The sequence below is a fragment of the Cherax quadricarinatus genome, chromosome 13 (genome assembly GCF_038502225.1).
Source record: "Cherax quadricarinatus isolate ZL_2023a chromosome 13, ASM3850222v1, whole genome shotgun sequence".
NCBI lineage: Eukaryota > Metazoa > Arthropoda > Malacostraca > Decapoda > Parastacidae > Cherax > Cherax quadricarinatus.
Window position 1 is genome coordinate 8,502,500 of NC_091304.1, and position 16,994 is coordinate 8,519,493.

The 16,994-nt window shown below is 37.2% G+C and overlaps 1 protein-coding gene across 1 annotated transcript; it reads left to right on the forward strand.

Moving 5' to 3' along the window:
- Positions 1 to 3,472: 3,472 nt before the first annotated feature.
- On the forward strand, positions 3,473 to 16,701 carry LOC128688533 (lysosomal acid glucosylceramidase-like). The gene is made up of 12 exons (XM_053776371.2): positions 3,473 to 3,590; positions 4,160 to 4,339; positions 5,495 to 5,624; positions 5,814 to 5,967; positions 9,329 to 9,489; positions 10,148 to 10,229; positions 10,363 to 10,515; positions 11,014 to 11,158; positions 12,867 to 12,949; positions 13,278 to 13,388; positions 14,817 to 14,983; positions 16,526 to 16,701. The coding sequence occupies exons 1-12, from the start codon at positions 3,539 to 3,541 to the stop codon at positions 16,620 to 16,622; spliced, it is 1,515 nt and encodes a 504-aa protein (XP_053632346.2). The 5' UTR covers positions 3,473 to 3,538; the 3' UTR covers positions 16,623 to 16,701.
- Positions 16,702 to 16,994: the final 293 nt, after the last annotated feature.

Consider the following 16,994-nt stretch of genomic DNA (forward strand, 5'->3'; position numbering starts at 1 on the left):
CATAAATAGGGATGAAATCTTTGCTTCAACACTTGACGAAAATATTCAACTTACACAACGCAGCTTATTGTGGTTCTTTCCACAATACTGCTTTCCCAGGAACTTGACCTTGACTGAGTGAAAATAAAAATCATTTCACTTTATTTGAGCTTTATCTCACTTGAAAGTTTCACTTATATCTTCTATCAATAATTAATTCTGCTCACTACCTAATATAGCTCTTGAATTATCGTTACTATCTTTGTTTAATTTTCAGGCAAGAAAAAAGGTGTCTCTTGTTGGCCGGGCGACTATATAAAAGTACTCCAGATACTCTGTATTGTATTACAGACAAGATTAATTGATAATCACTATCCTGGAACATTACTATGAGGATCTTTTTTTTAATTCTATGGACATTCAGCTGTGGCAGAACAGTGGATGTTTCACTTCTTAACTGGTCATCGCCTTTAAAACTTTGCCTTGTGGTGTCAGCATAGTTGCTGATCCCCTACATGTGTTGTATAGCTTATCTAAGTATCATAGTTAGCACCATCCATATGTTTTACATACACGACCCCTTTGCTAGGCCTAGTGACTAGTTTGTATGACGTCACGTGATCCCGAATGAGTGCGTGGGACGCGCTACATTGGTCTCGGTTCCCCGTTATCCAAGCAGGCGACAGGACAGGCAGTTTGGGCTCTCTCCCTTCATACTCTGCTAATATATGTGTTACCATCCAACAAGTGTGTTTAACTCCAACCATCATATCTCCTATGAACCTCCACTACAGTGGTCTTCACAGACACAAGGCAAAGTTTATAAAAGTCTAAGTTACCTACGTAGCAACAAGTACGAACCACTAATCTCTATCAGTCAAGCTATTCAACACGGAAAAAAAACTTTCCAGAGCCCACAAATATGCAAAAACTAGAAGAGTAAATCCTGACAACGTTTTATAACCTCCCAATATGACTAACAATCCTGGATAATATCAAGGAACGTCCAGTCCCATTATCAGTATTGTTTTTATGGATAAATTACAAGAAATATTTTCTCACTTGGAAGAGGAAGGGAAATACATGAATATTGTTATCGAATTTGGGTGGCGTCGAGTGTTTCAGAAACTGGCTCGTCCCAGCAGGTGGCATCAGGGACGACTGTGTGTATATATATATGTATTGTATCAATAGTGTACAGCAGCACTGTTTCTCAAAATACGTACACGGAGGTGTGTACTGCAGCCAATCATGAGATTGTTGGTGATTATATTGGCGTTTTTTAGGTTGCGTTGCTCCGCAAAGTAATAATAACCTCTTGCCCTTGACAACCTCCTGCCCCTGACAACCTCCTGCCCTTGACCACCTCCTGTCCCTGACAACCTCTTGCCCTTGACCACCTCCTGTCCCTGACAACCTCCTGCCCTTGACCACCTCCTGCTCCTGACAACCTCTTGCCCTTGACCACCTCATGCCCCTGACAACCTCCTGCCCTTGACCACCTCCTGCTCCTGACAACCTCTTGCCCTTGACCACCTCATGCCCCTGACAACCTTTAGCCCTTGACCACCTCCTGCCCTTGACAACCTCTTGCCCTTGACCACCTCCTGCCCCTGACAACCTCTTGCCCTTGACCACCTCCTGCCCCTGACCACCGCCTTCCCTTGACAAACTCCTGCCCTTGACCACCTCCTGCCCCTGACCACCTCCTGCCCTTGACCACTTCCTGCCCCTGACCACCTCCTGCCCTTGACCACCTCCTGCCCCTGACCACTGCCTTCCCTTGACAACCTCCTGCCCTTAACAACCTCCTGCCCTTGACCACCTCCTGCCCCTGACCACCTCCTGCCCCTGACCACTCCCTCCCCTTGATCACCATCACTGCCCTTGATCACCATCACTGCCCTTGATCACCATCACTGCCCTTGATCACCATCACTGCCCTTGATCACCATCACTGCCCTTGATCACCATCACTGCCCTTGATCACCATCACTGCCCTTGATCACCATCACTGCCCCAGCACCGACATAAAATATCTCTTCTACACTGTTCACAAATCAGTCTACACTTACTGATTCAACATTTAGAGGATTATCCTCGTTGCTTCAACAAAAGAAATAAGTAAAAACAGTCATTTTGAACAAATTTCACATCACTATTCAGAAAATCGTATGACAAAAATTTCTTCAACTGAACACCCATCATTTTGCGTACTAAGAAGTTCTATTTATCCATCACACTCCAGAAGCAAGGTATGACAGAGAAAACAAGGTCCTTACAAACAGATCAAAGGGCAGGGAAAACGTAGATGTTATACTTTTATATAAATGATTGAAGACTTGTGATGAAAGAATCTGAGAGAGAAGAGTGCTCTCTTCAGTAGTGCTCCGTTGTTGTGCAACATTCCTACACTGGCCAATGTAAGGAATTTCTAGCACGCAGGTATTATTTTAGAAATATATTAAGACAGCAATCTTCTTGATGTTCGTAAGACGATATAGCTCACCTAGTGTAGGTAAGGACTATACTTATTATCATTATTCTCATTCTTCTTCTTATCATTATTATTATTATTATTATTATTATTATTATTATTATTATTATTATTATTATTATTATTATTATTATTATTATTATTATTATTATTATTATTATTATTATTAATATCCTCATGAAAACAGGAAAATATTCTGCTGGTCGCAGTTCCTTCCACACCATTACGTTCCCACGAGCTTAACCATGAAAAAATTGAAATAAACAATACTTCATTTTTCCTTGAGGTTTGCATCTCTCGAAATTTTCACTTATATCTTTTAATAATAAAGAATTCTGCACATTAACTAATATAACTTTGGAATTATTATTACTATGTCCGCTTAATTCTCAAGCAGGAAAGAGACAGCGTCTCTCTGGTTGGCCGGGCGACTATATAACTGTACACCAAATACGCTGTATTGTACTACAAACATGATTAATTGATAGTATTGATAGTCACTATCTTGAACCATTCCTGTGAGGATTTTTTGTAATGCTGTGTTCAACACGCACTGCTTTTAGGCAGTGGGTGATGAATCACCTAATGGCTCATCACTTCAAAAAATACTTTGTCTTATGGTCTTCACACAGACACCAACTCTGTGGTAAATTTATAAAAGTTTAGGTTACCTACGTGGCAACAAGTACGAAACACAAATCTCTATCAGTCAAGCTATTCAGCACGAAAAAATAAATCCCATAGCCCACAAATATGCAAAAACTAGAAAGTAAACCCTGAAAACATTATATAACCTCGTGGATAAATCAAGGAATATCCATTCCCATTATCAATATTGTTTTTATGAATAAATTGCAAGAAATATTTTCTCACTTGGGAGAGGAAGGGAAATAAATACATGAATATGGCTATCGGATTTGGGTGGCGTCGAGTGTTTGAGAAACTGGCTCGTCCCAGCAGGTGGCATCAGGGTCGACTGTGTGTATAAATGTATTGTGTCAATGGTGTACAGCATCACTGTTCCTAAAAATACGTACACGGAAGTTTGTACAACAACCAGTCATGAGGTTGTTGGTGATTGTATTTTCGTTATTAAGCTGCGTCGCTGCGCAAGGTAACTATAACCTCTTGCTGTTGACCACCTCCTGCCTTTGGCCATCTCCTGCCCTTGACCACCTCCTGCTCTTGACCACTTCCTACCCTTGACAACCTCCAGCCCTTGACCACCTCCTGCCCTTGACCACCTCCTGCTCTTGACCACTTCCTACTCTTGACAACCTCCAGCCCTTGACCACCTCTTGTCTCTGACCATCTCCTGCCCTTGACCACCACCCGTGTCTAATCACCATCACTGCCCAAACACCAACATAAAATGTCCCATCCGACTAGAATGTTCACAGGTCTACACTTAATGACGCAACATTTAACAGAGGAATAAGTACAAAAAAAATAATAATATTTTAATCAAACCCGTATAATAAAAATTTCATCAACTGGACATCCACCAGCATCTGCCGGTTAATCCTATGTAATATTATTCTGCGTCCAGACAAGTTCTATTTGCCTAATATACTCTGTACAATGTAATATAATTTCTAATCCACTGGTATTATATTAGAAATATATGACATGTTTACTTTCATTATAATTAAAAATCAATTTTTTATTTCATGTCTGCTTTAGAATGCAACCCTCGTCAGTTTGAATACGACAGTGTGGTCTGCGTCTGCGACGCGACCCACTGTGACCAACCAGGTATTATTGACTACCCTGAAGAAGGGAGCTTCACCGTCGTCACCTCCAGCAGAGATGGACTCAGGTTCAACGTGGAAACTTTCCCTGTCTCCAGTGAAAGGAATCCCGGTAATTGGTCATTGTTCGGTTGGAAAATATCCCGAGGAAAATATCCCAGGTAAACTCCAGTCCTGAAAAGATCGCGTCTTACGTTAGCAGATACATTAAAACGGAATTATGAGAGTGAAGTGGGTGCTTGAGAGGTTCCGTTGCCTAACGCTTGTGTTTAGCCATAGTTTATATTTTTTAACCATTACCTTTGTGAGAAATTATGTGTATGAAGTTTACAGGCACAGTCCTGAATTATTACACACATAATTTGCGGAGGACACAACTAAAACAGACATAACACTTACTGATATTAGTTGTACCTCGGAGATAGGTGGGACTTTAGGTACAGTGGGTCACAGCACTGTCCCTCCTTCGATGCTCACCTACTCATCCCACACTCACATAAGCTGGACCTTTAAAGAGTTATGAATTATTAAATTTAAAGCAGTAACACTGGTAAATTATGGTTGTGGACTGTATATGGATTAGTAATGACCTGACTTAACCAGTCAGTGGTTTAGTCTACAAAATATATACACGTTTATAAGAGAATGTATATAGAAAATGTACATAAATTTCATATATCAATTTTATATTACATAATAAGTGGATCATTTTAAATACAAAATTTTGATGAAGACTTACCCAAATATTTCTTGGGTGTGACATCTTAACGCTTCCCTAACAGACAGCAATACCAGAGGTTGGCCAACATAGTAATCTACTGTACAATTAACTGGTAAGCTTAAAACTTGAGTTGTGCCAAATTCCCAGACGACGTTGCGTCTCTTATATTCCACTTTTCAGCTCTATTGTGGCTGAATTTCACAATTACAAGAGACCACGACATACAGATTTTGCATTTTTTTTTTTTTTTCACTCACGCCGATACACTCCTAATCGTACGAGAATTTTTCTGTATTACACTCTCCAAAGGGTTTTATACTACGCTGTATTTCGACGTCCCCTTAACCTGACCATTGGTTCTCTTGTGACTTGAAACTTATCCAAAAGTCACACCAACACTACATTTTATAACTGTTATATTATTCAGTCTTTACACACTTATTTCAGGAAAACTATACAAAAATTCCACAAACATTATAATTTTACAAAAAAAAAAAAAAAAAAAAATATGCTACATTCATAGTGCATAACTCGTGTGTTTCCCAGATGCTGCTGATGTGGTATTGAACAGAGAAGATATGTACCAGACTATGCTAGGCTTCGGTGGAGCCTTTAGTGACTCAACAGGTCTCAATGTGGTTTCTCTCTCTAGCGAGGTTCAGGAACACTTTCTCAGGTAAAAATATAAGGGTAAAATGTGCTCAATTTTCTGTGATTTTTGGAACATTCTCCGAGGCAATAGAGAAACGATCCCACGTATAGTTAAATACCCCATCACTTGCACAGTATAAAGAATAATACATATGTTAGCTTTTTCTAGAAGGTATCGTTAAAAACGTATTAAACAAACGGTTCAAATCTGCAGATCCTACTTCGCCCCTGAAGGAATCGGATACACCTTCGGTCGCGTCCCTATCGCTGGTGCTGACTGCTCCACCAGGACCTACTCGTACGATGACGTGGAGGGAGACGTCGACCTTGTACACTGGAACCTGACTTATGAGGATTACGATTATAAGGTGTTGATTGAGAAAACGGATACATTTTAAGAGTGTTTAAAAATTCTTGTCCGCGAAATTTTTACCCTGTGCTGTTTTATTGAGTGTCGTTTATCGAGCGCTGGAGTGTTGGTTACATTAATATTAAATAGTCGTCTTGTGAGTAATAATTTCACTAATAAATAAAAGCCTTTTGAAAATTTGACATTTGACCGTTGGTCAAAAGACATCAGTAGCCATTATGATAACATAACGATTAAGTTCATAGTTTTTCGTAGACGGGTAGAGTAGAGCACCACCTCCATCACCCATAAATTTATTTCAGAAAGTTCAATAATTTGCGTTAGTTAACAAGTGTTGAGTGGATTCTGAAGCCACTTGTTTTACCTAGTAGCTGTCTTGATTGTGTTTGTGTTCTCGTGGTAGTTCTAATTCATGTCTTTGTAGTTTACGGAATTACGGAACTAGCGTGTGGTTTAGGGCGCGACACCAGTCCTGATTTACTACAGCTTCCATGTGACGTGAGCGATGTTCCTGGGCTCTGTAATCGTGCTGGTAACTTATACCTCCTTTAAATTGTACCTTTAATTTACCACAATAGTCAAATATGTGCTAGTTCTTAAAAATGGCATTTCCCATTCCACAGATTACATGCGCTTTTCAAAATCTGCTACTACGATAATTTTCATATATCCCGCATTATACTGTATATATATATATATATATATATATATATATATATATATATATATATATATATATATATATATATATATATATATATATATATATATATCTTTCAACACACCGGCCGTATCCCACCGAGGCAGGGTGGCCCAAAAGAAAAAACGCAAGTTTCTCCTTTTACATTTAGTAATATATACAGGAGAAGGGGTTACTAGACCCTTGCTCCTGGGATTTTAGTCGCCTCTTACAACACGCATGGCTTACGGAGGAAGAATTCTGTTCCACTTCCACATGAAGGATATATATATATATATATATATATATATATATATATATATATATATATATATATATATATATATATATATATATATATATATATATATATATATATATATATATATTTATATATATATATATATATATATATATATATATATATATATATACATACATATATATATATATATATATTATATATATATATATATATATATGATGGGGTCCACCTCTGGTGTAAATTGTGGGACCCATTGCCTCGGAGAAGTGCATAAAAAGACTTCAAGGAAGAATATTTGGATTTGGATTTCTTCCTGAAGCCGTTTGAATATTCCACTTCCCCTACCACCCCATCTTTTAGTATATTTTTTTTTTTTACCAATAGGAATATTTTATTACATAATATGGTACAGAAGATTTAAGAGATACATTGTTGATATAAAGGTGGCATATACGGTACATGTTGTTACGTGTGTATCACCGATTATAAGGCGAAAATCTCATCCAGCTCCTCAGAGCTGGGGCGTGTGCCCAAAATACAGCAGGCATTACCCCTCTGAACAGCCGCACTGAGCCGCTGGAACAGAAAACTAGCTGCCCTGGGATCCCTAGTTACCCTGATGAGTCTTTTTCCCAGCTCCTTAAGGAATTTAGATGCACTCTTTCCCCATGAGCCAAGGGTCTCTGAGCCTATGGGAACAAACATATAATGATGGGCAAGTTCTCCATATTTTCTAGACTTTTGGGACTCCCTGAAGCTGGCAGCTGCCCCTCCTTCCTCCCTGGTGTATTGGAGATAGGTATCAGCCAAGGTAGATGCACATGTATAGTCCCACACCACCTGCTTCCCATCTGTCCAGGCTTGAAGGGTGATACCATCTGGACGCTTCTGGCTGCCATCAGATCTGCATAGTTGGGGTGGCTCCCTTACTGCTGGGCATCCAGCTGTTGTGAGGCTCCTCTTGATAATGTTATTAACCTCCTCATGTCTTGCAATCTTTCCCTCGGATTTACGGCACACAAGACCATGGTACCCGAATCGGTCTGCTGCTTCACTGCCACAAATACACCTGTGTTCGGCGAGAATAGGGGCGGAAAGTCGAAGGGCAACACCGATGCGGATGGTCTGTGGGTCGAGACGTGTGCCAAGGCTGGAGTTGGGAACAGCCAACAGAAAATCCCCAGCATGAGGGGCTCTCACTGCCAGGAGGCGGGCTCTATCCTTCCCTGACACACTCTGAAGCATTGTTGAGGCAATATTTTCCACTATTGGACCATCCCAGTGCGATTGTTTGTAGTTGTTGGGGGGAGTAGGTCTGGCTCCAGAGCCCGTTAGATTATCCCAGATCATTGCTCCGTCAATGAATTTTTGGTCCTGGACTCCTACCTTGTCCCTAAGATGTTCAGGGAGAATCGCTGCTACAAGCTCTCTGGATGCAATACACGAGGACAGAAAAGCAGGTAACGCAATCTGTGATGACTTGCCGAATATGTAAAACTGGTCAATTAGCAAGAACTCATTTAAAATTAAGTCCTTTCTAAAATTTTCTCTTATACGTTTAAAGATATATTTTTTTCATTAATGTTGATGTAAAAAATTATAATTTTGCACCAAAAGGAACTTAGAAAACTTACCTAACCTTATTATAACAAGCGCAATTTATTTTAGCCTAACCCAACTAAATATATTTTAGATTTGTTTACAATAATTTAATACTAAACAAACACAGTGAAATATATTTTTTTCGTTAGGTTCAGAATGATTTTGGCGAAATTATTGCATACACAAATTTTCGCTTGTCCTATATGGCAAGATGAGCGTTGCTATTTAAGCCAAGATCGCAAGTTCTGCCTATTCGGCACGATATATATATATATATATATATATATATATATATATATATATATATATATATATATATATATATATATATATATATATATATGTCGTGCCGAATATGTAAAACTGGTCAATTAGCAAGAACTCATTTAAAATTAAGTCCTTTCTGAAATTTTCTCTTATACGTTTAAAGATATATTTTTTTCATTAATGTTAATGTAAAAATTTTTAATTTTGCACCAAAAGAATCTTTGAAAACTTAACTAACCTTATTATAACAAGCGCAATTTATTTTAGCCTAACCCAACTAAATATATTTTAGATTTTTTTTACAATAATTTAATACTAAAAAAACTCAGTGAAATATATTTTTTTCGTTAGGTTCAGAATGATTTTGGCGAAATTATTGCATACACAGATTTTCACTTGTCCTATATGGCAAGATGAGCGTTGCTATTTAAGCCAAGATTGCAAGTTCTGCCTATTCGGCACGACATATATATATATATATATATATATATATATATATATATATATATATATATATATATATATAAAAATATATATATATTACAGATTCCTCTGATTCTGAGAGCCAAGGAACTGGCACCATACCCGTTAAAGTTGTTTGGCACTCCGTGGGCGCCTCCAGCGTGGATGAAGACTAACGGCATGTTCAACGGGTCGGGAATACTGCTCGAAGAGATGTACCAACCCTATGCTAACTACATCCTTAAGTAAGTACTTTTAATAATATTGTTGAACGATCCATTCATCGGAGGCGTTGACACTGGTGAAAGGTTCTTGATCCAAAGAACTGGGGCAACATTCTTCCTTGGATCAGCACTTATTACCACCCCATTACCCAGGCGTTGTATGTGCTTATCACAGCTGGAAAATTAAATTAGAATTTTTATTTTTATAAGCCAGAAATTTAGTTGTGGCAAAATATTTTTTTTAACTCTTAATAAATTTTATTATTATTATTATTATTATTATTATTATTATTATTATTATTATTATTATTATTATAAACAGTAATAGCAGTAGTTGTGTTATTATTATTGTGTTTGTTATTATTATTACTGTCATTAATATCATTACTTTTACTATTATCATTATGATTATTATTATTATTGTTATTAACAATTATAGTATCATTATTATCATCATCATCATTATTAAGAAAACGCTAGGCTCCGTAAAGAACATACAGCAAATGGGGAATAGGAAAAAATCAGGTTTGATTCATGGAGATGGAGAGTAAATCCAGCTGCTAAATCAAGATCCCTTCACCGGCATCAAGGGCCCCACGTTGAAGAGTTACTGAATTACAGAATAAAAATACAGTACAATCTCACTGGATAATTGACGTCATCTGGCGCATCGCGGCAGGTTTGTGGAGGCGTATGAAGCTGAAGGAGCCGAGATGTGGGGACTCACGCCAGCAAATGAACCACTCGGCGGCTTCATTGATGTAAGTCTCTCAAACCAAATTTATCCCTTATTCACATTACATCTCTTAAAACACCCTTGATAATACTAGATATTGAATTACTTAGCTAATAGGGTCTTGATAATGTTAAATGAGGTATTTGTTGTGGCTTCAGTGGGGAATTAACACATGTGGATGGTCGTCTGAAGCAATGAGGGACTGGATCAAGGGTAACCTGGGACCCACACTGGAGGCTGCTGGCTACCGTTACCTCAAAATGATGATACATGACTTCAACAGAGACTCGTTGCCTTGGTACATCGAGCCGGTATGTCCTCAAAATCTTGTCTATTATTAATTGTCGGGAGAACTGTTTTAAGTACAGTATATTATACTGTCACTTTGAGTGATGGACTCTTACTAGGATCATGTCATTAACTGGCCTCTTAGAAACTGTCACCTTCCATAAAATACATATTCCTTACAACCTCCCAGTGAAGGGCTCTTGAGTCAAAATATTTAATTGACTTCTAAACTTCTTTAAATCAAACCTGAGTGCCTCCCATTTCCAATTTCAAGGTCACTGTATGACCTTCTCTGATTTAATGACTTCCATTATATGCTCGTAGTCATAAGCATAATTTTCACGTATCTATTCATTATATACTGATGAGAAGAGATGTTCCAAAAACTATTTCTCCAGTTTTCCAGAAACAGGTTAATTTTTTTGGAAAACTATTGTTTCTCTTTTATTTTATAGTCAATAGCGTTATGGTATGTTCTGCGCTCCTCTGTTCTTACATTAATTCTGACACTCTTGGTGCAGATTCTGGAGGACCCTGACGCTGCTCAGTACATCGACGGTACAGCTGTCCACTGGTACGAGGACAGAAATACGGACCCGGAAGTTCTGGATGAGATCCAGTTTGAATATCAGGACATGTTCCTCCTCTACACAGAAGCTTGTCAAGGTAAGGTAAACTCTAATACCTTATATGTTTTGCTCAGAAAGGTGAAGAAACTTACCCGCAAAACAATTTTATGAATCCCTGTTTAATTAGATTACAGTACTCGCCACCTGAACGTTAACAGTAAATTTGGTGTATGAACACATTAAATCAGAAAATGGGTCAGAAAAATAAATGTCGGCATTGTTTTATACTTAGTATTACATTAGATATTTCACAATGGTATGTGTATTCACACACACACACACACACACACACACACACACACACACACACACACACACACACACACACACACACACACACACACACACACACATATATATATATATATATATATATATATATATATATATATATATATATGTATATATATATATATATATATATATATATATATATATATATATATATATATATATATATATATATATATATACATATATATATATATACATATATATATATATATATATATATATATATATATATATATATATATATATATATATATATATATATATATATATATATACAAAACAACCACTGTGAAAGAATAGTGAAATTCCAAGCTCTTTCGTGACTTCTCACATTATCAAGAAACTATATAGTCCTTGATAATGTGAGTAGTCACGAAAGCGCTTGGAATTTCACCATTCTTTCACAGTGGTTGTTTTTCATATTCTGAAATCACCTGTTTACTGTGATCTTATATATATCAATGAAATCACGAAACAAGTGATTTTGAATCATTAACAGAACTGCGGCTTGGCCAGGACTCCATCCTGCGTTCCCATGCGCAGCCCTGTGTAAACTGAACAAAGTACGCATCGCTCTATCCACTAGACCACCATCCATCCATCCATATATATATATATATATATATATATATATATATATATATATATATATATATATATATATATATATATATATATATATATATATATATATATATATATATATATATATATGTATGTATATATATATATATATATATATATATATATATATATATATATATATATATATATATATATATATATATATATATATATGTGTGTGTGTGTGTGTATGTGTGTGTGTATGTCTGTGTGTGTGTGTGTGTGTGTGTGTGTGTGTGTGTGTGTGTGTGTATGTGTGTATGTATGTATGTGTGTATGTGTGTGTATGTGTGTGTGTGTGTGTGTGTGTGTGTGTGTGTGTGTGTGTGTGTGTGTGTGTGTGTGTGTGTGTGTGTGTGTGTGTGTGTGTGTGTGTGTGTGTGTGTGTATGTGTGTGTGTATGTGTGTATGTGTGTGTATGTGTGTGTGTGTGTGTGTGTGTGTGTGTGTGTGTGTGTGTGTGTGTGTGTGTGTGTGTGTGTGTGTGTGTGTGTGTGTGTGTGTGTGTGTGTACGTATTTGTCGAGTGTATTGGCACCTGGCCGCCAATACAAGAATGTCAACAAGGCTTACATTTGACAACAGTTAAATACTATCTATCATTAAGATGATTTAATGAGCGGGGAGGTCATTAGGCGTTTTCAGTCCGTGTTCTATAACTTGCTGCCGGGAATGCTTGATCGCAGCATCCATCACTACGTATAAATGTTTACTAAATCTTTATTTAACGATGTATTTTTTCTGACGAGAGGAGACCTTGCCACTGACAAGATTTACTTGCATATGTTGTGGAAAAAATTGTTGAAGAGTCGCTCAATTGTGTTGCAGGAGCTGACGTGTCTGGGTCAGCAGAAAGTGTGAAACTTGGGTCCTGGCAGCGAGCTGAGGATTATGTCTACGACATGATGGAGGTAAGGCTCAGATGAGACATTAGCAAACTCTGTGTTATGCTTGGGGATTTTTATTCGGGATTAAACATAGTACTTTAGTACTGGATTTATGGCTGTAATTTTCATAGCTGACGAGACAAGACTGGGATGAAACCTTCTCTGGTATTTCTATACTCTTTTTCCAGTTTGCCTAAAATACTGTAAGTCTCAGCAGCAATTATCTAGATTCAGATGTAATGAACGGAAGTGATGAACCAATCTGGGATAAATATAACATTATATTGCGATTATTTTTTCTTGTAGAATGGAATAAATATAACATTATACTGTTTTGATTTATTTCTTGTAGACTATAAACCACTTCTCGACGGGCTGGGTGGACTGGAACATGGCGCTGGACACTCTGGGAGGACCCAATTGGTATAACAACTTCCTCGACTCTCCCGTCATCGTCAACACGGTCAGTATAACATAAATTTAGCTCCTCGTTCCGTAATTCAATTTAATCCAGATTTTATATTTGTTTTTCAAGAACTGAATTTGTTTAGACCGATAATAAGAGTTATGGAATGAGGATAAAACAGATATGTGGTCACTATATTTAGAATAAGACACATGTGAAACACCTGAGTATCTTAATTGATACACAGGTGTTTAATGTGTTTTCTTCATCAGTATGGTCACCAAATTATGAAGACCTTGACCAGCAATAATAATTAGATTCCTTCATACACAAATTTAACAAAATAGAAAAATATGTCTATTGTGACTTTTTGGTTAAAATACAGCTTTACTATGGAAAGTGAAATCTTTTCAGTGAATCTTTTTAAATCTAAACTTTCTCAAGTATACGGGAGAAAGATCGCGGAACAATGGACGCAATTAAATATCGATCTGGGCAGCCTACTGATAATGAACAGAGTATGTTCTCTCCTTTTTCAACAGTTAATATCTGTCCGTCTGCTCACAAGAAGAAACAAACGAAATCTCAATAACTAAAAATTACAGAGAGCCTGAAGATAAATTAAGTAATATCAGTCACTGGGGACTTGCTTATCAAACAAGTAGACCGACTAAAGCAAAATAAAACCCCTGGCCCCAGTGAATTTTGTCAAGAGATTGTGAAGAATGAAAGATTTTGCTTAGTAAGCCGCTAAGAAGCTAATTCAGTATATCACTTCAAATGGGTGATGTGCAGATGCAGAATACGACTTCTGTAATTTCTATCTTTAGAATAGGACATAAGTGGACTCCATTCCATTAACTTACTGCTCAGCAAACGTGACATCAATAATAGGCACATAAGAATCACTAATAATCGATATAATAAGAAGCCACCTTGACGAGTATAATTTGATTAACATGTCTCAACACGGACATTAGACCTCAGTGCGCTGACGTCTGATAGCCGGACTAAACTCTCAAAACTCCAGCCCGTCGCGTTAGTTTTGAGACTCTATGACCGCGGGTTCAATCCCGGCCGGGGGTATGGTTTATTTGCAATCGTGTCATTACGATTTCTTGAGTCATGAAGCCGGACTAAGATGAAACAAAAATAAGATCAGATTTTGGCCCTGTATTGTTCATAATTTACATTAGTGACTTTAATGAGGGAATAAAAAGTGACACGAAAAGTAGACCGACTAATTTATTCGTTGGAGGAACAAATATACGAGTATGAAGAGATTGGTTTGAGAAGGAACTTGCTTAGGCTAATAAGCCCACCGCAGTGCTTCTCCTTTTTCATGTTACGACAGAATTCAATAGATATGAGAAAACACCCTCTGCAAAATCTGTAAGAATCCACTTTGAAATTTCTGTAAGAAAACAGAATTTGTAACGTATGCGGGATTTGCTCAAAAGTACAAATATTATTTTACTTCTGCAGGAAGAGAACGAGTTTTACAAGCAGCCAATGTTCTATGCTATTGGTCATTTGAGCAAGTTTGTGGCTCCTGGTTCTAATCGTATGGCTTCGTTAACTACGGCGACTGATCTGCAGGTGGTCGCCTTCAATGTGGAGTCAGGCCGCGCCCTCGCTGTTATCCTCAACATGTAAGCAACACCACTTTGTACCATTATATTAATGGTATGCAGACCTAAGGAGTAGATGAGTAAGACGCATGTGTAACACTTGGTGTCGTTATTACTGAAACGTTCCGTGTACGCAGCAGACTTATTCAGTCGAATGCAGAGGTGGCTTTTTGTACTAGAGGAAGAGGAGAAGAAATTTTAAAATGCTCATTCCCTTGGCCTTGATAAAAGACGTTCATATCCTTAACCTGGATTGAAGACTAAGCGACTGAACATCTCTCAAGGCTAAATGACCGAACACCTATTAGTCTCTTAGCCTCCTCTTCCTTTGAGGCTAAGAGACTGAACACCTATCAAGGTTAAGGGGTTGAAAATCTGTTAAAGTCAAGGGACTTAGCACCTTAAATTACCTCTCCACTCCACTCCACTCCACAGCATAAAAGTCACCTCTGTATTCGACTGATGAAGCTTGCTGTGCAGGCAATAAACTACCCAAGTGTTGAACATATCTTATTCGACACTAATTTGTTTCGTCTTTTGGTTTCAAGTTTTTTAATTAGCCTACCTTGTGCTAATATTAGTGTGCAAGGTCTTATGCCAGTCGACTTGACTTGGGTCATTAGGACGGCTGTTCACCTAGACAGTAGCATCAACTATAATATAATTCCGTACGGTAGGGGTTATAGTTAACTCAGTGTGTATCCATCTTGGTATATATAAACAGTAAGAAGATATGAAGGTATCTGTAATTGGCAGTCAACCCTGAGAGCTCTTCTTAAAACTGTCTGCCAACAATTGGCAAAAGTTCCACATATGGATGTCGAACGTATTCATTTGTATTCATAATTAGTATGCTCGTCTTAAAAACAGTTAGCAGCGTTGATGTATATACTACTGCCTTCTATCCGTGCGAATATTCTGATGTGTTTGCTTCGTTTCAGTTCATAGGTACTGTTACAAAATATTCATTTGCATATTCATCTCCCTTAAAGGGAGGAGCCCTTGTACCCATTATCTCCCCTTTATCCCCTCTTTCCTTGGAAAGATCTTTATAGCTTCCCATTTCTAAGCCACTATTTGATAATTAAGACACATGTGCAGCAAGTAGGTATCTTTATTCCGAAAAGTATCGAGTACACAGTAGGTGTCTTCAGTCGGATACAGAGCAGACATCAGAAGCAGTAAAGATGATATAATCAGTCCAGCCTCCATCGACGAAGTAGTTTTGAGGTGGTCAGTCCCTCAGCTTGGAGAAGGGTTCAGCTCCATGGTCTGAAACGTTTCAGAATCAAGATACCTAATTGTTGCACATGTATCTTCTTTATTTATCGGTAGTAAATAACATTATTATATCCGTATGCGCTATATGATCCCTAATTGTTTAGCGCTTCCCTTGATCAAAATGAAAAAATATATATATATATATTTTCCTCTTATACTAATTTTAACAATAATTTTATGGCACCTGATTTCTGACAACAGCTTTTGTAGATTAATCATTTTATTATTCAACGAAAATGACAGCATTTAAATGTATAAATAACTTAATGTTTTTGACCACAGGGCTGAAGAGGAAAGGAATGTGACAGTGAGAGATGGATCTGAGTTTTATCTCAACTTCGCGATACCTGCTAAAGCCATCCAAACAATCCTGTACTAGCACCTTCACCACCGAACCTGACCAAGATCTCTCAGCGAATTAATCTAACGGATGATTATATATATATATATATATATATATATATATATATATATATATATATATATATATATATATATATATATATATATATATATATATATATATATATATAAATTGGCTAGCTTCAAAAGTGTTCCAGGAATGATCAACTATGACCTGAGTTTTAAACGGGATGAGATAGAATTGTTAAGTAAATAACGCAACACAATCCAGTCTTTTTTTTTTTGTCCTATTGATAAACTTAATGAGAAAAATTATCTGTCAAACAAAGACAGAAACAGACATACACATTATATATATATATATATATATATATATATATGATGTTAT

Bases quoted from the DNA above. Each gene is read 5' to 3' on its own strand.
- LOC128688533 (XM_053776371.2), top strand. From the start codon at position 3,539: ATGAGGTTGTTGGTGATTGTATTTTCGTTATTAAGCTGCGTCGCTGCG. The intron at 13,389-14,816 runs GTCAGTATAACA...TTACTTCTGCAG, and splicing joins CTCCCGTCATCGTCAACACG to GAAGAGAACGAGTTTTACAA. The intron at 14,984-16,525 runs GTAAGCAACACC...TTTTGACCACAG, and splicing joins CTCGCTGTTATCCTCAACAT to GGCTGAAGAGGAAAGGAATG.